Source organism: Equus caballus, chromosome 5, assembly GCF_041296265.1.
Source record: "Equus caballus isolate H_3958 breed thoroughbred chromosome 5, TB-T2T, whole genome shotgun sequence".
Classification (NCBI taxonomy): Eukaryota; Metazoa; Chordata; class Mammalia; order Perissodactyla; family Equidae; genus Equus; species Equus caballus.
In genome coordinates this window covers 29,123,618-29,147,928 of record NC_091688.1, presented here as the reverse complement: position 1 = coordinate 29,147,928, position 24,311 = coordinate 29,123,618, and the positions used below count along the sequence as shown (strand labels likewise).

Below are 24,311 nucleotides of genomic sequence, written 5' to 3'. Positions count from 1 at the left end.
GGATCCTTTAAAAAATGATCTCAAGCTGGTAGTGAATTGAAGCCTCAAGGTTAACAGTATTGGGTAAAGCGGTGCAGTTGTTGTGGAAAATGGTATGGTGATTCCTCAAAAAATTAAGCACAGAATTACCATATGATCCAGCAATTCTACTTCTGGGTATATAATCCAAAAAAGTGAAAACAGGAACTCGAACAGATATTTATACACCCATGTTCACAGCAGCATTATTCACAATAGCCAAAACGTGAAGGCAACCCAAGCGTCCATCAATGGATGAACGTATAAAAGAATGTGGCATATACATATGTTGAAATATTATTCGGTCTTAAAAAAGGAAGGAAATTCAGACACATGCTACAACCTGGATGAACCTTGAAGACATTATGCTAAGTAAAATGGGTCAGTCACAGAAGAACAAATATTATATGATTCTTCTTATATGAGGTCAAATTCACAAACATGAATAGTCAAATTCATAGATACAGAAAGTAGAATGGTTGTCAGGGACTAAGGGGAGGGGAAAATAGAGAGTTAGTATTTAATGGGTACAGATTTTCAGTTTGGGAATATAAAAAAGTTCTAGAGATGGATAGTGGTGATAGATGCACAACAATGCGAATGTACTTAATGTCGCAGAACTGTACTGTTAAAAATAGTTAAAATAGTAAATTCTATGTTATGTCTATTTTACTATAATAATAATTAAAAAAAAGATTAACAGCACTGGAATTACTGAATATAGGAAACCAGAAAGTAGCTTTTGGATATAAGAGAGGATTGACTTGAGAGCACGTCAGGAGAATTCCTGCTACAATGGGCAGTCACACTGACAAGTTTAAACCTTTGAGACTGTCTAGGTACAACATATATGTTTTGACCCACTCCTCCATATTCTTTTACGCTAGGGCTTCAGATCACACTGCTTAGCCCATACTACAACACCAGCACATGCCAAAACACCTGATTATCTAAACAAGGCGTAAAGAAAGGAGAAGTCGCACCCTATGAAACCTCTGTCACTGGGATCTGAACAGACTTGCAAATTTCAAAGATGAATTTAGGTAGGCACTCCAGAGAAAATAGTAATACTAGGTTTCTGACAGGGTTTCATCATATTCAAACACACACCAGACTCAAGAATAATCATTCAGCTCACTGCATTCTTTCGACTCTCTCGAAAGAATGGCTTCTTAGTCTTTGAAAATAGTGGTAGGCAACCTGTGATCTCAAATGAATCCATGTTTTCTCCGAAAAAATGACATAATAGTTGGCAAAGTACAGGAAGGCAAAAAATGAGCAAATAAGGTACACAGTAATAAACTCCAAGTGAACTGACCTGTGATTAAAATATAAAGAATGAAACCACAAAAGTACTAGAAGAAAGCAAGGATGAATCTCTTCATAATTTAGGAGTGGAGAAGATACTTCTCATCATAATTCAAAATCCAAAAACCATAAAAGGCTGCTAAATTTGAGGGGAAAAGAATCCCCAGTAAATAAATAAAATTTTGCATAGCAAAAACCATTGTAAGTAAATCTGAAACACAAATGACAAGTTGGAAAAATTATTTGAAACTTATAGCCCACAAAGAAAGGGCTAATCTCCCTACATAAGGGCTAAAAAATAAGAAAAAGACTAACAACCCAATAGAAAAATAGGCAAAAGCGTACACAATCTCTCATTTACCAACAAAAGAAAAAAATATATAAATAGCTCTTAGACAAATAGAGATGCCCAATCTAAATGCAAATCAAAATCTTACTTATCAGATTGATAAACATTCAAAAGACTGACAATTTCTACTGGTGAGGCTGGGAGAAACATGCACTTTCATACATTGCTCTTAGGAGCAAAAAATGGTATAACCCTGGAGTGAAGTCAGCATCACAGTGGAGTGAGTTCTTCCCTTAGACTCTCCTCCCTAAGATACAACATAAAAGATGCTCATAAACCAACAGAGGACATTCACACAACACAAGAGACATCTGAGAGATCCACACAGCGGAGGGTGTGGAGGTGCTGGACCCCCCAGGAGGCAGGGAAGGAGGTAAGGGTATCTCCCCTCCCTCCCCAAATGGCAGTGATCCAGGGCATGGGACCACATGCAGCTCTGAGCAGCCCTCTGCAGGGATGCCTTCGCTCTCAGAGTTGCCTCCCAGTCCATGGGAAAGCTCTACACCAAGGAGGCTAAGAAATCATGGGAGAGTATTCACCAAGCCAAACAGCCCAGGAGGGCAGACAGTGAGGGCAGAGTAGGAGCACCCGTGGGATTGTACACACGAAAGAAAGAACCCCCCTCCATCACCACGTGGTGCACCAGCTCAGCTGGTCAGACACAGCAAAGGACCCCTGACAGAGTGCCTGCGCATATGTGTGTAAAGCAGTGGCTGCCAACAGGCAAAAGGAGATGGGCCCTGTCAACACTGCTTCCCAAGAACAGGCACAGCTGCCAGTGATTGTGGTGGGCTCAGAATACACAGCTCCTGACCCACTGCCAGTGGCAGCAGATGGAATCTGCGAGTAGATACTACCACTGTACGATGGCACAATTCCACCCAATCAAATAGTATGAAGAGGTATATTAACACTCCAGATCAGAAGGAAAACAACAAGCACTCAGATATCAATCCTGAAGTCATACAATTTTACAATATAAATGACAGAGAATTCAAAATAGCTTTCATAAAACGTTACAAAAAACTCAGAAAGACAGTTCAATGAAATCAGGCATAAAATTAATGAACAGAGCATATTCTTCACAAAAGAGCTTGAAACTACAAAAAAGGAATCAGAAATGTTGGAGATTAAAAACACAATGAATGAGGTGAAGAAAAATCTGGAGTCCTTAAATAGAGCTGATTTATGGAGGATAGAATCCGCAATTTAGATGACAGAAATATAGAAATGCTTCAGGTGGAGGAGGAAAGAGAAGACTAAAAAGAAAATGAAGAAATTCTCCTAGAAATATCCTATTCAATTAGGAAATGCAACATAAGGATTATAGGTATTGCAAGAGGGAGGAGAGAAGAGGAAAGGAGCAAAGAGCTTGTTCAAAGAAATAATAGATGAGAACTGCTAAAAGAACTCATAACTACGTCAATGTAAAATAAAACCTTCTCCGAGGCATATATTAGTAAAACTGGCAAAAGTCAATGAGAAAGAAAAGATATTAAGGGCAGCAAGGCAGAAGAAAATAACCTACAAAGGAACTCCTATTGGGCTGTCAGCAGATTTCTCAGCAGAGAGTTTACAGGCTAGAAGAGTGTGGAATGATAGATTTAAAATTCTAGGGTCTGGCCCCATGGCCAAGTGGTTAAGTTCACGCACTCCGCTGCAGGCGGCCCAGTGTTTCGTTGGTTCAAATCCTGGGTGCAGACATGGCATTGCTCATCAAACCACACTGAGGCAGCGTCCCACATGCCACAACTAGAAGGACCCACAACGAAGAATATACAACTATGTACCGGGGGGCTTTAGGGAGAAAAAGGAAAAAAATACAATCTTTAAAAATAAAAAATAAATAAAATTCTAAAAGATAAACACTTTCAGCCAAGAATACTCTATCCAGCAAAAATATCCTTCAGATATGATGGAGAAATAAAAACTTTCCCAGATAAACAAAAGCTGAGGGAGTTCATTGACACAAAACACCTCCCACAGGAAATGATCAAGGTCCTTATACCTGAAAAAAAAGAAAGCGTTTACAAAGCCTTGAGCAAGGAGATAAATAGGCAGACAAAATCAGAAAACTGCAGTTCTCTATCAGAACAGGTTAGCAAACACATACTTATGACATTAAAGATAAAGGGAAGAAAACATCAAAAATAACTATAATCACTTCATTTTAACAACAAACTCACAACACAAAATGGAATAAGTTGTAACAACAACTCAGACGGAGAAGAGGAAAGGGATGGAACCCACCAACTAAGGAAATGATTCATCAGAAAATAGACTACCTCATCTATGAGATCTTTTATACAAACCTCATGATAACGACTAAACAAAAAACTGGAACAGAGACACAAATGTTAAACAATGAGAAAACCATCATAGAGAACCACCAAACTGAACTGGCAGTTGGGGAAACACACAGGATGAGAAAGAAGGGAAATACAGAACAACTGGAAAACAAGTGATAAAATGGCAGTAGTAAACCCTCATATATCGATAATCACTCTAAATGTAAATGGATTGTTCAATCAAAAGACACAGAATGGCTGGATGAATTAAAAAACAAGACCCAAAAATATGCCACCTCCACGAAACATATCTCAGCTCTAAAGACAAACACAGGCTCAGAGTGAAGGGATGGAAGATGATACTCCAAGCTAATGGCAAACAAAAGAAAGTAGGCGTTGCCATACTTATATCACAAAAAGTAGACTTCAAGATAAAAAAAGCAATGAGAGACAAAGAGGGGCAGTATATAATGACAAAGGGGACACTCCACCAACGGGACATAACTCTTATAAACATATATGCACCTAACACAGGAGCACCAAAGTACACAAAGCAACTATTAATAGGCCTAAAAGGAGATATTAACAGCAACATAATAACAGTAGGAGATCTCAACACCCCATTTACATGAACGGATAGATCATCCAGAGGAAAGTCAACAAGGAAATAGTGAAATTAAGAGAAAAGCTAGACCAGACAGATGTAATAGATATATATAGAATACTCCATGCAAAAACAGTAAAACACACCTTCTTCTCACGTGCACATGGAACATTCTCAAAGACAGACCATATTTTGGGAAATAACACAAGCCTCAATAAATTTAAGAAGACTGAAATCACCTCAAGGATCTTTTCCAACCATAATGCTATGAAACTAGAAATTAACTAAAAGAGGGGCTGGCCCAGTGGTGCAGCAGTTAAGTTCGCACGTTCTGCTTTGGTGGCCTGGGGTTGGCAGGTTCGGATCCCAGGTGCGTACCTACCCCCTGCTTATCAAGCCATGCCATGGCAGGCATCCCACATATAAAGTAGAGGAAGATGGGCACGCATGTTAGCTCAGGGCTGATCTTCCTCAGCAAAAAAAGGAGGATTGGCAGCAGATGTTAGTTCAGGGCTGATCTTCCTCAAAAAAAAAAAAAAAAAAAAAAGAAACAAAGAAATTAACTACAAGAAGAAAGCTAGGAAAGTGACAAATATGTGGAGACTAAACAACATGCTCCTGAACAACCAATGGACCATTGACGAAATTAAAAAAGAAATCTGACTAAAAAACAAAGACAAATGAAGATGAAAACACACCGTATCAACTCATATGGGATGCAGCAAAAGTGGTCCTGAGAGGGAAGTTCATAACAATACAGGCTCACCTTAACAAATGAGAAAAATCTCAAACTACACCAAACAGAAATAGAAGGAGAAGAACAAACAAAGCCCAAAGTCAGCAGAAGGAGGGAAATAATAAAAATTAGAACAGAAATAAATGAAATTGAAAGAAAAAGAAAAGACAGTAGAAAGGACCAATGAAACTAAGAGCTGGTTCTTCTAGAAGATAAACAAAATTGACAAACCCTTAGCCAGACTCACTGAGAAAAAAAGAAAAGACTCAAATAAATAAAATGAGAAATGAAAGAGGAGAAATTACAATGGATACCAAAGAAATACAAAGGATTATAAGAGAACACTATGAAAAACTATATGCCAACAAATTGGACAATCTAGAAGAAATGAAATGGACAAATTCTTAGACTCATACAACCTCCCACAACTAAATCAAGAAGAAATAGAGAATCTGAATAGACCAATCACAAGCAAGGAGATTGAAAACAGTAATCAAAAACCAACCAAAAAATAAAAGTCCAGGACCAGACGGCTTCTCTGGAGAATTCTGCCAAACACTCAAAGATTTAATACCCATTCTTCTCAACCTGTTCCAAAAAATTGAAGAAGACAGAACACTTTCTAACACATTCTATGAGGCCAACATCACTGATTCCAAGGCTAGACAAGGACAACACAAAGAAGGAAAATTACAGGCCAATATCGCTGTTGAACATAGCGACATATTTGTTGTTCAACAAAATATTGGAACTGAATACAGCAATACATTAAAAGGATTATACACCATGAGAAAGTGGGACTTATACCAGGGATGCAGGGATGGTTCAATGTGATACACCACATTAACAAAATGAGGAACAAAAACCACATGATCATCTCAAAAGATGCAGAGAAAGCATATGACAAGATCCTACATTCATTTATGATAAAAACTCTGAATAAAATGGGTATAGAAGGAAGGTACATCAACATAATAAAGGCCATATATGACAAACCCACTGCCAACATCATACTCAATGGAAAAAAACTGAAAGCCATCCATCTGAGAACTGGAACAAGACAAAGGTGCCCACTCTCACCACTCTTACTCAACATAGTCCTGGAAGTTTTGGCCAGAGCAATTAGGCAAGAAAAAGAAATGAAAGGTATCCAAATTGGCAATGAAGAAATGAAGCTCTCATTGTTTGCAGATGACATGATTTTATATACAGAAAACCCTAGAGAATCCATCAGAAAACTATTAGAAATAATCAACAACTACAGCAAAGTTGCAGGGTACAAAATCAACTTACGAAACTCAGTTGCATTTCTATACTCTAATAACAAACTAACAAAAAGAGAACTCAAGAATACAATCCAGGGGGTCGGCCTGGTGGCGCAGCAGTTAAGTGTGCATGTTCTGCTTCGGCAGCCCGGGGTTTGCCAGTTCAGATCCCGGGAGCAGATATGGCACCACCTGGCACGCCATGCTGTGGTAGGCATCCCACATATAAAGTAGAGGAAGATGGGCATGGATGTTAGCTGAGGGCCAGTCTTCCTCAGCAAAAAGAGGAGGATGGGTGGCAGTTGTTAGCTCAGGGCTAGTCTTCCTCAAAAAAAAAAAAAAAAAGAATACAATCCAACTTACAATCTCAACACAAAGAATAAAATATCTAGGAATAAACCTAAGTCAGGAGGTGAAAGACCTATACAATGAAAACTATAAGACATTGTTGAAAGAAATTGATGATGACATAAAGAAATGGAACGATATTCCATGCACATGGATTGGAAGAATAAACATAGTTAAAATGTCCAAACTACCTAAACCAACCCACAGATTCAATGCAATCCCAATCAGAATCCCAATGACATTCTTCATGGGAATAGAACAAAGAATCCTAAAATTCATATGGGGCCAAAAAAGACCCCAAATAGCTAAAGCAATCCTGAGAAAAAAGAACAAAGCTGGAGGCATCACAATCCCTGACTTCAAAATATACTGCAAAGCTACAGTAATCAAAACAGCACGCTACTGGTACAAAAACAGACATACAGATCAACGGAACAGAACTGAAAGCCCAGAAATAAAACCACACATCTACAGACAGCTAATCTTCAACAAAGGAGCTAAGAACATACAATGCAGAAAGGAAAAACCTCTTTAATAAATGGTGTTGGGAAAACTGGACAGCCACATGCAAAAGAATGAAAGTAGACCATTATCTTTTGCCATACACAAAGATGAACTCAAAACGGATTAAAGACTTGAAGCTAAGACACGAAACTGCAAAACTCCTAGAAGAAAATATAGGCAAGCTACTCTTTGACATCAGTCTTAGAAGGATCTTTTTGAATATTAAGTCTAGCTGGGCAAGTGAAACAAAAGGAATAAATAAACAAATGGGACTTGAGCAGAGTAAAGAGATTTTGCAATGTGAACAAAACCAGCAACAGAATGTTAAGACAACCCACTAACTTGGAGAAAAGATTTCCAAATCATATATCCAACAAGGGGTTAGTCTCCAAAATATATAAAGAACTCATACAACTTAACAAGAAAAAGCAAACAACCTGATCACAAAGTGGGCAGAGGATATGAATGGACATTTTTGCAAAGAAAATATACAGATGGCCAACAGGCACATGAAAAGATGCTTGACATCACTAATCACTAGGGAAATGAAAATCAAAACTGTAATGAGATATCACCTTATACCTGTTAGAATGGCTATACCTACCAAGATGAAAAACAATAAATGTTGGAGAGGTTGTGGAGGAAAGGGAACCCTCATACACTGCTGGTGGGAATGCAAACTGGTACAGCCACTATGGAAAACAGTATGGATATTTCTCAAAAAATTAAAAATAGAAATACCATACGACCCAGCTATTCCACTATTGGGTATTTATTCAAAGAACTTGAAATTAACAATTCAAAAAAGACTTACGCACCCCTATGTTCTTTGCAGCATTATTCACAACAGCCAAGATGTGGAAGCAACCCAAGTGCCCACCGACTGATGAATGGATAAAGAAGAGATGGTTTATATATACAATGGAATACTACTCAGACATAAAAAAAGACAAAACTGTCCCATTCACAACAACACGGATGGATCTTGAGGGTATTAGGTTAAGAGAAATATGCCAGACAGAGAAAGACAAACACTATATGATTTCACTCATATGTGGAAGATAAAAAAAACACATGGACAAAGACAACAGATTAGTGGTTACCAGAGGGGAAAGGAGTTGGGGGTAGGCATAAGGGGTAAAGGGGCATATATATATGGTGACTGACCAATAATAATGAACAACTGAAACTTAATGTTATAAACTATTATGACTTCAATAAAAAAATGATATAACCCCAATTTGCCAAGTTTATAAGTTTATATTTCAGTCTATCATCTACCACTTGTGTAACATATAGCTTTCAGGTGCATAGTATATACTAATACAAAGGTACTTTAAAGTATACAAAGACAAGGCCCGGTGGAGCAGTGGTTAAGTTCCCACGTTCCACTTTGGTGGTCCAGGGTTCGCCGGTTCGGATCCCAGGTGCGGACATGGCACCGCTTGGCAAGCCATGCTGCGATAGGCATCCTACATATAAAGTAGAGGAAGATAGGCATGGATGTTAGCTCAGGGCCAGTCTTCCTCAGCAAAGAGAGGAGGATTGGCAACAGATGTTAGCTCAGGGCTAATCTTCCTCTAAAAAAAAAAAGATAAGGCCGGCTTTATGGCATACTGGTTAAGTTTACAACCCTTAGCTCTCACTCTTTTTTACTGTGAATGTCTGATTATCATGTTGGTCAAATGTAAATCCTATAACCCAGATTTTATCTCAGTTGTGAATAACTTAAAATCACCAAATTATTACGCCTATTTGTTTTCCTTAAGTGCCACAAAGGCACAGATGTGTAATAAAGAAGAAATGATACTTGGAAAATCAAACTCACTCTTTACTTTAGTACCTTTAGATAGCTGTAATGAAAAAGGAACCTGAGAGCTCTAAGAATGGGATGTGGAAACCATGTTTGGTTTTATGGCTATTTCCATCCCCAAGGATTAGTAATCTAGATCTTTACACATTTGAAACAGCTTTAGATGATATAAGGGAATTCTAAAACAACCAACTGAAAGATCTCAGTAGCAACAGCAGACACAGTATTACAGAAGTCAATGCTAATTTAGGGTATGAGAGTAAGGAAGGACATACATATTCAATAGCAGATGTGGTCACTCACCTGTCGAATCGACATGGTGCAGAGAATATACAGGAAGATGAAGGAACAGTCTGTGGTGTCATCCCCCAACAGATTTCGATGAGACAGCCCTTGGATGTAGGAAAGGGGGGTGAAAGGAAGCTTTGCCACCACTCTACCATCAAATCTACAAAGGAAAAAACAAAGAATTGTTATTTTTGGAAGATTGACAAGCTACTTAGTTCCCGAGATGAATCTGGGACAGAAATAGAACATTAAGTCCCTTGATCTCTAAAAAACAAAGAAAGGGTGATATTCTAAAAAGAGACCTGAAGTACAAGGATGTAAGGAAAGGCCTAGATTTTTCCCATCAATCTTTTTCTAAACAGGTGATTCTTAATTTTTTCAGTATCAGGACCCCTTAACACTCTGAAAAATTACTGAGGAACCCAGTAAGTTTTCATTTAGAGGTCATATCTATCAATATTTACTGTTCTATAAATTAAAACTGAGAAATGTTAAAATATTTGTTAAATCATTTAAAAGGTAAAATCATAAAAAGGTAAATAATCATTATAGTTGACATAAATATTTTATGAAAAATAAGTATATTTTCTAAAACAAAAAAGAAATTAGTGAGAAGAAAGGCTTTTTTTTTCTTTTAAATCTCTTTAATGTTTTATTTAACAGAATACTGCTGGATTCCCATAGCTCCTTCAGCATTCAAGCTGTTGCAATATTACACATCATGGAGCCTCTGGAAAATTCCACTGTTCATTCATGAGAGAATGAGAGTGAAAAAGGCAAATGATGTCCTAGAACTATTACGACAATAATTTTGACCTCAAGGACCTCCTCAGAGTCTCAGAGAGCCCCCCACTGTCCTAAACCATGACACCAATAATATATTATAAACCCTCTTTTCCAAGACTCAAAGATTCCCAATATACACGCTAACAGGACAAACATTTCTGAACAGAAATTCATGGAAAACATAGTAGTGAATGAAAAAAGTAGATTATTAAATTGTATATACAGTATACTGAGATAACTTTTAACATACTTTGTGTCTGAAAGTAATTCCTTTTTTTCCAAAATAAAAAAGAGAAATATTTCTAAAAGAGAAAAGCTTAGAAAAAAGCTAGAAAAAAATACCTACCAGTATATATACATTGACATGCTGGGGATATAACCTTCTTTCATACTTTTCTATGAATAAGTTGTATAATCAGACAACAATAAAAATTATAAAAATTAATGTGGTTATGGACAGTGATAAATTAGCCAAATAAAGTATTTGGTTCCAGTTAAAGTGGGTAGAAAATTCCCTCTTAGAAAAACACTTGGTGTTTAGAATGTTTCTATGGAAAGAGAGGAAAAAGAGAGGTAGCAATACCATCTTTGTCTTTGGGAAAAAAATTCCTAAATATTCAAACTATTATGGTTCTAAAGAGCTTCTTACACAACTGTACTCCAAAGAATACAGAATAGAATGAACTATCTTCTACATGTATGATTACCCACTTACTACTTCCAATTGCCTTCCTAGTTTATATTTATACAGGAAAAGTGCTCAATCATGAAGTGACTTTACCTGTATATGACAAAAATATTTAAAGATCTGCTTGAAGTAATCATTGTCATTCTTTTCTACTAAGCTAACAAAAGCAAAACAAAAGTAGTAATGTTTCCAGGAGAAGATACTTCCATTGACTCATAAGAAGTATTAAATGCAGTTGTTCCAATATTTTCTGGTTATATGCCCTATACAGCATGCTGCTCTGGTATGCCACTCTGACTATCCTTCTGTGGAGTTAAGCTGTGAGAAGAAGGGATGGAACAGATACAGTCCAAGATGTTTATCCCCTCTTACTGTTAACGTACAGATCCAACAAATTCATCTTAAGTAGTTATTTTAATTTTTGTTATTTTCAACTTGAAATTGTAACCAAAAAGAAAACCTTTTAGAACTAATAAACAAATTCAATAAAGTTTCAGAATACAAAATTAACATACAAAAATCAGTTGCATTTCTATACACTAACAATGAACTATCTGGAAGAGAAATAAAATAATCCCATTTACAATAGCATTAAAAAGAATAAAATACCTAAGCATAAATTTAACCAAAGAGGTGAGAGATCTACACACAGAAAACTATAAGACACTGATGAAAGAAATTGAAGAAGACAAAAATAAATGAAAAGATATTGGAAGAGTTAATATTGTTACAATGTCTATACTACCCAAAGCCACTGATAGAGTCAACACAATCTCTATCAAAATTCCAACAGATTTTTCACAGAAACAGAAAAAGCAATCCTAAAGTTCATATGGAATCACAAGAAACCCCTAATAGCTAAAGCAATCTTGAGAAAGAACAAAGCTAGAGGCATCACATTTCCTGATTTTAAACTATATCACAAAGCTACAGTAATCAAAATAGTATGGTACTGACATAAAATGGACGAATGGAACAGAACAGAAGGCCAAGAAATATACCCACACATATATGGTCAACTAATATTTGACAAAGGAACCAAGAATATTCAATATGAGAAAGGATAGTCTCTTCAAACTATCAAAATATCCAGTGTTGGGAAAACTGGATATTCACATGCAAAAGAACGATACTGGACCCGTATCTTACACAACTCACAAAAAGTAATTCAAAATGGATTAAAGTCTTAAACATAAGACCTGAAACTGTAAACTCCTAGAGGAAAAGCTCCTTACATTGATCTTGGCAATGATTTTTTGGATATGAGACCAAAAGCACAAGCAACAAAAATCAACGAATGGGACTACATCAAACTAAAAAGCTTCAGCACAGCAAAAGAAACAATCAACAAAATGAAAAAGCAAACTATGGAATGGGAGACAATATTTGCAAACCATATATCTCATAAGGGTTTAATACCCAAGATCTATAAGGAACTATATAATTCAATAGCAAAATAATAATAATAATAACAATCTGATTAAAAAGTAGGTAGAGGATCTGAATAGACACTTTTCCAAACAAGACACACAAACGGCCAAGAAGTACAAGAAAAGACGCTCACATCACTAACCATTAGGGAAATGCAAATCAAAACCACAACAAGATATCACCTCACATCTGTGAGAATGGCTATTATCAAAAAGACAAGAAACAACAGATGCTGGCAAGGACATAGGGAAAAGGGAACCCATGTGCACTGCTGGTGGAATGTAAATAGGTACAGCCACTAGGGAAAACAGAACGAAAGTTCCCCAAAAGATTAAAATAGAACTACTATATGATCAGCAATCCACTTCTGGGTATATAGCCAAAGGAAATAACACAAATTATTATCTCAAAGAGATTATCGGGACCTCCACGTTCATTACAGCACTATTCACAATAGTCAAGACATGGAAACAACCTAAGTGTCCATTGACAGATGAATGCACAAAGAAAATGTGAGATAGATATATTTACATATACACAATGGAATAGTACTTAACCATATAAAAAGAAATCCTGCCATTTGTGACAACATGGGCATTATGCTAAGTGAAATAAGTCAGACAAAGATAAATACTGTATGATATCATTTATATGTGGAATCTAAAAAAGTTGTACTCATAGAAACAGAGTTAGATTGGTGGTTGCCAGGGGCCGGGGAGTGGGGAAAATGGGGTGATGTTGGTGAAAGGGAACAAACTTCTAGTTACAAGATGAAAAATTTTTCAGGAATCTAATGTACAGCATAGTGATTATAGTTAACAATAGTGTATTATAAACTTGAAAGTTGCTAAGAGAGTAAATCTTAAATGTTTTCCCCAACACCACCACAAAAACAAAATGATAATTATGTAAGGTGAAGGATGTGTTACCCAACCTTATTGTGGTAATTATTTTGCAATATCTACATTGTACATCTTAAACATACACAATGTTATATGTCAATTATATCTCAATAAAGCTGAAAAAAAAGATTAAACCAAAGGAAAACCTTTTATGTTTTGTAAGTTATTCATTTATGCGAAACTGAACAACCACTATGCATGAGACCTTAAACCAGCCACAAATGTGAAAAAAAAAGAAACTTCTGAAAATTCTTACTTTTAACGAATTAATTTTTCCAGGAGACTAGAAGCTCGTCACAGGAATAGCTAAGTGAACTGGCATCTAGCTTAATAAAGAAAAGAGTTAGGGAGAGAAGGGGAAAGGTGCAAAGAGAGAGAGGGCTTATAATAGGTAAATTATTTCTTTAAGTGCACTTACTCTCTGTGATTCTAGAGGACAGGAACTACTCACGAATGGAGAAGTACAGGGAGGCATATTTTGGCCCAGTAAAAGGAATTATTTTTAAGTCCTCAAAGCTACTCAATGGCGGGGGGGGGGGGGGGGGGGGGCGGGGGGGGACCAGCCTGGTGGTGTAGTGGTTAAGTTTGTGTACTCTGCTTTGGTGGCCCGGGGTTCGCAGGTTCAGATTCCGAGTACAGACCTAGCACTGCTTGTCAAGCCACACTGCGGCGGCATCCCACATAAAATAGAGTAAGATTGGCACAGATGTTAGCTCAGTGACAATCTTCCTCAAGCAAAAAGAGGTAGACTGGCAACAGATGTTGACTCAGGACCAACCTTCCTCACCAAATTAAAAAAAAAAACAAAGAAATCAAACAAACAATTAAACCACTACTAAATAAAAGTATGTTATCTCAGAAACCATCAAGGTCCTCATTGTTGGAAATAACTGAACAGAGAATGGAAAATTATCTACTAGAGGTATTATTGAAAGGATTTCTGTATTGGGACAGAAGTTATGTGTTAAATGACTTGCAAGATCTCTTCTAAGATTGTAATGTTTCAGCTTTACAGAAATGATCCAGGAAGAGAAAAAAAAAAGAGAAATAAATAGCTAAATTCAATGCCTCCTATTGCTCTGGCAATCTGGGAGCTCAGGTCCTTCCCATCTTAGTCTAACCTTAGGCATTTTTCTTAAAATCTGACAGCTGTCAACAAATGTTAAGACTGAACGGGGTATTAGCGATAGGTATTCCAATCTATAATCAACAGAAGATCAAAGTGAAACTCAGAGAAATTATGTTAGATTGAATAATTCGGTTCAATACAACCAAAATATATACTAGACTTTTAATTTCACATGCCAGCCTATAAAGAATAGAGATATAGCCTTTAACTTGTAGGTGCTGACAGTCTTAGACACAATAATATTACATATTTTGAAATGTACAGGGCACAAAGACCACAACAAAAACATGAACACAATATAGCAATTTTGTTCCTTGGTATCTATCCAAAGGAGTTAAAACACGTTCACACAAAAACCACACACAGATTTTTATAGCAGCTTTATTCACAACTGTCAAAACTCAGAAGCAACCAATATGTCCTTGACTAGGTGAACAGATAAAGAAACTGTGGTACATCCAAACAACGGAATATTATCCAGTGCTAAAAAGAAATGAGCTATCAAGCCATGAAAAGACATGGAAGAACCTTAAATGTATACTATTAAATGAAAGAAGCCAATCTGAAAAGGCTAAATACTATATGATTAAAATCATATGACATTGTGGAAGAGGCAAAACCACAGAGACAGTAAAAAGATCAGTGGTTGCCAGGAGCTGGGGTGGTGGAAGAGAAAAGAGATGAACAGGCAGAGCACAGAGGACTTTTCCGGCACTGCAAGTACTTTGTATCTACTATAATAGTTGATACATATCATTATACATTATACTCCAAACCCATAGGCACACCAAGAGTGAACCCTAATGAAAACTATGGACTTTGAGTGGTTATGAAGCGTCAATGTAGGTTCATCAACTGTAACAAGTGTACCACTCTGATGGAAGATGTTGGTAACGGGGGAGGCTATGCATGTGTGGGAGCAGGAGGTATACAGGAAATCTCTGTACTTTGCTCTCAATTTTGTTATAAAACTAAAATTGCTCTAAAAAAATAGTCTTAAAAAAATGAATACAGGGGCCGGCCCTGTGGCCAAGTGGTTAAGTTCGCGCGCTCCACTTCAGCGGCCCAGGGTTTCTCTGGTTTGGATCCTGGGCATGGACATGGCACTGCTTGTCAGGCCACGCTGAGGTAGCGTTACACATGCCACAACTAGAAGGACCCACAACTAAAATATACAACTATGTTCTGGGGGATTTGAGGAGGAAAAAGCCAAAAAAAGATTGGAGACAGTTGTTAGCTCAAGTGCCAATCTTTAAAAAAAAAGAAATGAATACAGCACTAGAATATATACTAAAACACTTATATTATGTGAACCTCCACCAGTACTGTAAAACAAAACAAGCAAAAATCTGCTGATTGCCAGTGTTCTGAATAAAAAGAAAATAGTCTACTTAACAAGAACAGCCTTCCTTTTTGCCAACAGCAACCTTTTACAAGAAGACTGATTATAACGAAGCTTTTCAAATCATTTCCTCCTGAAGATAGTGTATTTGATTTCTTCGATTTCTATAGCTTGGAAAACCTATACTATAAGAAAAAGCATCTAACACCATTTCATCTTGTACTGACGAACTGCGTAAATAGTCAGGCATTTCAATATTGGTCTACGGCCAAATAACTTCATCACCAAATATTTGCTGAGTACTTAATTATATGGTACATGCTTTTAAGAAAATGGCCCTTGACTCGAGAGCTTTAAGAATTGAAAAATAAATGAAAATACATAAGACATTCAATGCTACATGGTTTATGTAAGTGACAATGCTATGAAAACTCAGCAGAGAAAACATTTGGGGGCTCTGCTGACTAGGAAAGTAATTCTGTTCCTCATATTTTCTTGTATATATATATATATTTTTTTTTTTTTTTAAAGATTTTATTTTTTCCTCCTTCTCCCCAAAGCCCCCCGGTACATAGTTGTGTATTCTTTGTTGTGGGTTCTTCTAGTTGTGGCATGTGGGACGCTGCCTCAGCGTGGTCTGATGAGCAGTGCCATGTCCGTGCCCAGGATTCGAACTAACGAAACACTGGGCCGCCTGCAGCGGAGCGTGCGAACTTAACCACTCCGCCACAGGGCCTGCCCCTCTTGTATATATTTTTGAAAACCGCAGTCCTCTAAAAATTTCATAAATATCAAAGTAGCAATATAGGCAATCTCTTCATCTTGTTCCCATCTTTATTAGATTATCTTTAGTATTTCAATATTAAGTACTTAGCCCTCTTCTGATTGCTCTAATTCAATTCAGATTAGAACTAGAGGCAAGTGGGAGAAGAAGGGAGGGAGAGAGGGAGAAAGGGTGGAAATTTGGAAAGAATGAGACAAATTATTTGTCTCATCACATGATTATCTAGAAAACCAGAGAATCAACTTAAAACCCACTACAAAGGTGCCAAGAACATATGATGGAAAAAAGATAGTCTCTTCAATAAATGGTGTTGGGAAAACTGGACAGCATATGCAAAAGAATGAAGGTAGACCACTATCTCACACCATACACAAAAATAAACTCAAAATGGATCAAAGACTTGAAGATACATCCTGAAACCATAAAACTCCTGGAAAGTAATATTGGTAGTACACTCTTTGACATCTAACGAAAAAGGATCTTTTCAAACACCATGTCCTCTCAGACAAGGGAAACAGGAGAAAAAATAAACAAGTGGGAATTCATCAGGCTAAAGAGCTTCTGCAACACAAAAGAAACTAGGATCAAAACAAAGAGACAATCCACCAACTGGGAGAAAATATTTGCAAATCATATATCTGACAAGAGGTTAATCTCCATCATATATAAGGAACTCACACAAATGAACAATAAGAAAGCAAACAACCTGATCAAAAAGTGGGCAGAAGAGATGAACAGACATTTTTCCAAAGAAGATATACAGATGGCCAATAAACACATGAAAAGATGTTCAACATCACTAATCATCAGGGAAATGCAAATCAAAACTACACTAAGATACTACCTTACGCCTGTTAAAATGGCTATAATCACTAAGACTAAAAATAACAAACGTTGGAGAGGGTGTGGAGAGAAGGGAACCTTCACACACTGCTGGTGGGAATGCCAACTGGTGCAACCACTATAGAAAACTGTATGGAGAGTCCTCAAAAAACTAAAGATAGAACTACCATATGACCCAGCTATCCCACTACTGGGTATCTACCCAAACAATTTGAAATCAACAATCCAAAGTAACATATGCATCCCTATGTTCATTGCACCACTATTCACAATAGCCAAGACATGGAAGCAACCCAAGCACCCATCGACTGATGATTGGATAAAGAAGATGCAGTATATATATACAATGGAATACTACTCAGCCAGAAAAAAAGCCAAATTCATCCCTTTTGCAATAACATGGAAGGACCCAGAGGGAATTATGCTAAGCGAAATAAGCCAGTCTGAGAAAGACAAACACCAGATTATTTCCCTCATATGTGGAATATAAATAAACACTGGGACAATGAAAACAGTTCAGTGGTTACCAGGTGGAGGGGGGCACAGCGGGTGAAGAGGAGCACTTATGTGGTGGCAGTCAAGAAATAATGTACAATCGAAATCTCACATTGATGTAAACTATTATGAACTCAATAAAAAAAACCCCAAAAAAACAAAAAACACCCACTATAACCTCTTAGAGTTCGGGAAGATGATCACTTAGAAAACAAAATCACAAAATTTGGTAACCTATTTATATACCAGTAGCAATGAGCTAGAAAATATAAGATCTATGCAACACTTATTTGAAAGGAAACTACAAACAGTAGGTAAAATAGACTAGCAGAAATATCATATTCCCAGATGGGAATATTAAAAATTATAAAGGTGTCTAATATTTCAAAATTAATGTATAAATTTAGTAAAATTTCAATCAAAACTTGAAAGGACTTATTTTAGAGGAACCTGACAAATGAGTGATACCAAAATTCATTTGAAAGAATAAGTATCTCAGGAACAGTGAACAGTGCAGTTAGAGCAGAACAACCCGTAGACAGCGATACAAAATAAAGTTTAAAAAACAGGCTGGGCCAAAGCATGGAGTGCCATGAAAGCCAAGTTAAGGAGTTTGGACTTCAATCAGTAGTCAGAGTGGCACGATGAGAAGTATGGACTTTAGAGTTAGACAAGGGTTAAATCCCAGCTGAAAATTTACTAGCTTTCAGACTTTGGGCAAGTTAAGTAACTTGGAGTCTCATAGCCTCATCAGTAAAATAAAGATTATAATCCTTATCTCAGAAGGCTAAGACTAAAAGGGTAACATATGTAAAGGGTTTAGTGTAGCGCCCAACACACAGTTACTAGTCAATCAGTAGCAGACATTGTTATTAGGCAATGAATAACATGCTTTTGAGGCTGGTTAACTTAACCATGTTGTTGTGACAGGAGATGCCTGAAGGAGGGAGAGCTGTTAGGAAGCTACTGTGATACCCAAGGTTAAGAAGCAATAGAAGAGGGGAAAAAAGGAAATAAGCTGAAACTAGAATGGAAGCTGGTGCTAGGATGGATGACAAGAGGAGAGGGAGGAGGGGGGAAGAGAGGCAAGGCAGCCAGGCAGGCAGGCTGGCTGGGTGACTAGACAAAGAGAGGTAAACAGGAACTGTTTACTGATGGAACAGAGTGTTGATAGCGTTAGAGATAACTCAGTCTCTAGCACTAAATGTGGGACACAGTGGATATACTATAAATGTTTGCTGAGAGGAAGAAAGGTGGGGGGATTTCAATTCCAGATGACTAGAACTGAGTACCACTGAAAGACACACAAATATCAGGAGGAGTGCTGCTTTGGCAGAGAACACAATGGGTTCCAAGTAAGTCTCAAAGTAATGTAAAGAGAAATAAGCCTCTCCAAGGTCCAAAGACAGGCTGCTCTACAACCCAAGAAAAAGGCAAAATATAGCTGGGGGTATAGTGTATTGTTACAGAATGTCTCCCTTTCTCTCTCTCCTTTTTAAGAAATCTCTAGAATGGCCCCTATATAGAAAAGAATAGTAAAATTTTAACTGGTAAATCAATATTTCCTATATAGATATCTATTCTATTCTAAGGCAGCTTGAAGGCTTAGACTGGGCAATTTTCTTTTACCTCCCACACAGTGTGAGGCACCAAATAATGGCATGCAGCTTTTTGAACTGAATAAATATTTTAAAAACATATTCACAGAAAATTAAAAACTGGAGGGAGAAAATCAAAAAAAGGCAAATCAGAATGATTATTAACTCAAGGGGTAAAAAAACACGAGATATATTATATTTTGTGGTTGTGTGTTTCCATGATTGTAATCAAATACATTAGTTTTGTTTAGTAATTAAACCAACTAGGAATTCAAATCAAAATTATATGCCAAGGTCTAGTTTTAACCACAGAAAAGTATCAAAGAGCTGGCAAATTCTTCTAAAAAGATGACCTAACTACCTCCTAGTATAAATAATGAACATAAGCCAAGATGATTCACTTCCATGTTTCACAACTTAGTTTACAAGTCAAGACCTCTCCTTACTTAAATGTAATGTCAACACTCTCTTATATTAAGGACACCATAGTCTTTGAAAATTAGATTCACATTACTGACCTGTCAAAAGGATATATGTAATTTTGCATTATTTTTTCCAAATAATGTTAATAGGTTAACACTGAAATATCTAGACTCTCAATATTTATTTCTGGGATGAGCCTGTCTTCAAGACTCTCTGAGCTATCATGGGCTAAAATAAATAAACTACAACCTAAGAGTCTTTAGAAGACATTTTCATCAATAACACTCAGACTCTCATAGTTTGAAACTTTGGTTTCACTGCAAATGATTCACTAGTATTTTCATAAATGAACCATTGGCATCTTAGAAATCAGTAATTATCATTTAAAATTTTTTCATTCATGTTTAAACGGGATCAAATTCTTACTTCAGAATAGTACAGATATCACAACAGAAGGAAGAGGGTCGTGTATTTACAAGTATTTTTTATTTACTCAGTAAATATCTGTATAAGTGCTGAACCCTAAGGATATAAAAACTATTACATGTAAGTACTATGAGGAATCTATAGTGTATTAGAGGGAGACAGACATAAGTTTGGCAAAAGAAGAATCGGGAAAAGTTTCATAAAGAAGTAACCTTTGACTTGAGTTTTGGAAGATAATCAAGTATTTGCAAGGTGTGGGGAGAAACACACATTTTGTGTCACAGATACAAAAGTGTGAAATAACTTGGGCTTGGAGTCAAAAAGGACTTTTCAGCAAGAAATAAGCCAGAAAATATAGATAGGACAAAAACAGGTAAAGTTGAGACTTACTCCTATTGGTCACTGGTTTTCAAATAGATTTGGGCATCAGAATGAACTGTGAGGGTTTTATTAAAAAGCAGAAGCCTCGGCCACAACCTAGTCTTACAGAGTCAGAATCTTTAAGCATGGGGTCTGGGCCTTAATATTACGTTCTTAATTGTGGTAAAAAGAAAACTAACAGAAACTTTTCAATTTTAACCGTTTTTAAGTGTACAGTACAGTAGTGTTAACTATACGCACACCTTGTTGTGCAACAGATCTCTAGAACTTTGATCTTGCAAAAATGAAACTCTATACCCATTGAGCAACAACTCTCCTTGTGCCCCTGAGTTCTTTTTTAAAGCTACAGAATGGTAAAAAAAAAAAAAAAAAAAAAAAATTAAAAGAATCTATATATTCATCAATAGGAAAACAGTTAAATAAAATATGGTAATCCATACCATGGGACACTATACACCAGCTAAAAACAACGGAAGAGATCTGGAAGTACTGATAAAGATTTCTAAACCCAAAGTTAAGTAAAAAGCAAGATGCAGAACAAGACATAGAGTATGAAACTGTTTAGGTAAAAAAAATAAAACTTAGAAGAAGGACACACTATCTACTAACATTTGTTTCTTTTTTTATAAAAAGAGGAATATTAGAGTTTGGAGAAAGGCAAAAGGTCACTATCACTTTTTTTTCTTTTTATATGCATCTTTGATCAAAATTGTTGGGTAATAAGATTCCCATTTTACAGCTGAGAAGTTAGGTTATGCTTTAAATAATTTGTAGAAGGTTATACATTTAGTAAATGGGAAAGAAGCCTGAATTTTAACCCTTGTCATCTTAAGGTCCATTCTTTCTTTTTTAATAGATTTTACTTTTTAGAGTAGTTTTAGGTTTACAGCAAAATTGAACTGAAAGTACAGACTTCTCATACACCCCACACTCCTAAACAGTCTCTTAAACAATCAATATCCCCCACCAGAGAGGTACTTCAATCACAACTGACGAACCTACATTGACAAATCAGTATTACCCGAAGTCCCTGGTTTACATTAGGGTTCACACTTGGTGGTGTACATTCTGTGGGTTTTAATAAATGTATGACATGTATCACCATGAAGTATCATACAGAATAGTTTTACACCTCTAAAAATTCTTTGTGCTCTGCTTATTCCCTTCTCCCTCACTCCTCTCCCTAACCCTGACAACCGCTGATCTTTTTACTCTCTCTCCAGTTTTGCCTTTTCCAGAATGTTACCTAGTTTGAATGATACAGTATGTAGCCTTTCCAGATTGGCTTCTTTCACTCAGCAATATGCATTTAAGGTTCTTCAATGTCTTTTCATGGCCAATAGCCCAATTCTTTTTTTTTTTTAGGAAGATTAGCCCTTAGCTAACATCTGCTGCCAATCCTCCTCTTTTTTTGGCTGAGGAAGACTGGCCCTGAGCTAACATCCGTGCCCATCTTCCTCTACTTTATATGTGGAACGCCTGCCACAGCACAGCTTATCAAGCTGTGCGTAGGTCCACACCTGGGATCCAAACTGGTGAACCTGGGCCACCGAAGTGGAATGTGCAAACTTAACTGCTGCGCCACCTGGCCGGCCCCAATAGCCCACTTCTTTTAGCACTGAATAACATTTTATTGTCTGGATGTACCGCAGTTTATTTATCCATTTACATCTCAGTTGCTTCCAAATTTTGGCAATTATGAATAAAGCTGCTACAAACATCTGTGTGCAGGTTTTTGTGTGAACATAAGTCTTCAACCCATTTGGGTTTACTTTCACTTTTTATCCTCTAGTATTCTATATTGTTTGAATTTTTTAGAAGCCTTTGTGTATTACTAGTATAACAAAACTATTCTTAAAAGCTCCATATTTGATTCTGATACACACTCGGTTGAGATTTACTGCATCAACTTTGGGAAGCTACCGACATATGATAAACAGGTCATTTCAAATCATCAGGGAAAATACGGTTTATTCACTATCTGGTATTGACAATGGCTAAGAACTTGATAAAATTGGAAACTAAACACCAAAATAATTATAGATGAAATGATCTAAATATAAAAAGCAGAAAATAGAAAAAAAATCTATAATCTGGTATGAGGAAGGCATTGTTTATATAACAGAAAAGAGTTAACAGATTTGACATAAAAATTTATATTTTCCATATATTTCCGAAAAGAGAGTTTAATAGCCTCAACAGATAAAGAATTCTTGAAAATAAGAAAATAAAAATGGAGGGAGAAGGAAGACATTAATTAGAAATTTAGAAATGGAAAAACATAATAAGTGTATGAAAAGATGCTAAACCACGCAAGTAATCAAAGGAATGCAAATTTTAAAAAGCAATAGTCTCCAACTATTAGACTGGCAAATATTAAAGATACATAATTACTAGTGAGGACAAATACATGCAGAAGACCACTCGTAAGTACTGATGGCAATAATATAAAAACATAAACTAATGACACCGTTCTAGAGAACAATCTGTATCAAAATTTTACCCGAGCCATCCTTCTGGATATACTCTGAGGAAAAAACAAGTATACGCTGGTGTACATACTATCTGTGAATATTCTATACGAAGATTAATAGAAGATTGGTTAAAAAATTAGGGTACATTCATTCAATGGAATACTTACAGACATTAAAAAAGAACATGTTAGAGCTATATGTACTGTATTTTAAAAATTATCGCAGGGAAATATAGCAGGTTACAAAACAACTGTCATTGTGTATAAAGATTTATATTTACAAAAATCTAAATGTTCATATACATATAGAAAAAGTACAAATCTTGAAGAATATGCACTATATTTGAGGAAAGTAGAGTGATTTTTACTTTACATTTTATACATTTAAGTATTTTTGGAATTTTCCAGTGAGAATGTATTACTTTAATAATTAGAGAAGAAAATATAATAAAGGAGGTTCCACCTTGGGGGAGAAAGATGACATTGGGAGAAAAATTATATTTGAAGCAGATACTCTTCCACTAGAGCAGCCTTTCAGACCTACTGTGTGTGTGTGTGGGGGGGGGGTGGTTGTGTGTATGCTGGAGGAGATCAGAAGATTATTTACCCTAATATGTTCATAAACAATATTAAGAAAGAGAATCACATGAATATAAAGCAGAATTACTACTGCCAAAAACAGCCAGTTATTTCTTAGGCTATTTCATTAGAACTCATTTGTACATAAGACTAAGTAATAAAATAAAATGCTGAACTTTAGGCAAAGCAGGACTCAAATCTGTCACAGTAATCACACAATAAAGCCAAAGCCAATCAGAACAGCCACACACACACTCACATACACACACACATACACACACACACAGAGGACTAACCTATAAAATATAATTTAAAAAATAAGAAGTATGAGAAAAGTAAGTAGAAGTTAAGTACCAAACTAAAAAAGTAAAGAGGAGTACTCAGCCAGCTCTATACTGTCCAGAATGTAACAATTTAAGAATACTTCAGTATTTGAGTTGTAGCAAGGAAGCTTACGAGTTAATTATAAAACCTTTCAGTGTCTCGTTTGCCTGGTAATTCATAGTGATA

The 24,311-nt window shown here is 36.4% G+C and overlaps 1 protein-coding gene across 3 annotated transcripts in view; it reads right to left on the bottom strand.

Moving 5' to 3' along the window:
• TMCO1 (transmembrane and coiled-coil domains 1) overlaps nucleotides 1-24,311 on the bottom strand; it is a 67,661-nt gene that overhangs the window by 10,524 nt on the left and 32,826 nt on the right. For 2 of the 3 annotated variants that reach the window (XM_014739651.3, XM_070267896.1), the window contains exon 6: nucleotides 9,537-9,681. In XM_014739651.3, the coding sequence (XP_014595137.1) occupies nucleotides 9,537-9,681 (145 nt within the window). Of the gene's footprint in view, nucleotides 1-8,238; nucleotides 8,304-9,536; nucleotides 9,682-24,311 lie in introns of all 3 variants that reach the window. The other variant, XM_070267897.1, reaches the window with a different exon arrangement.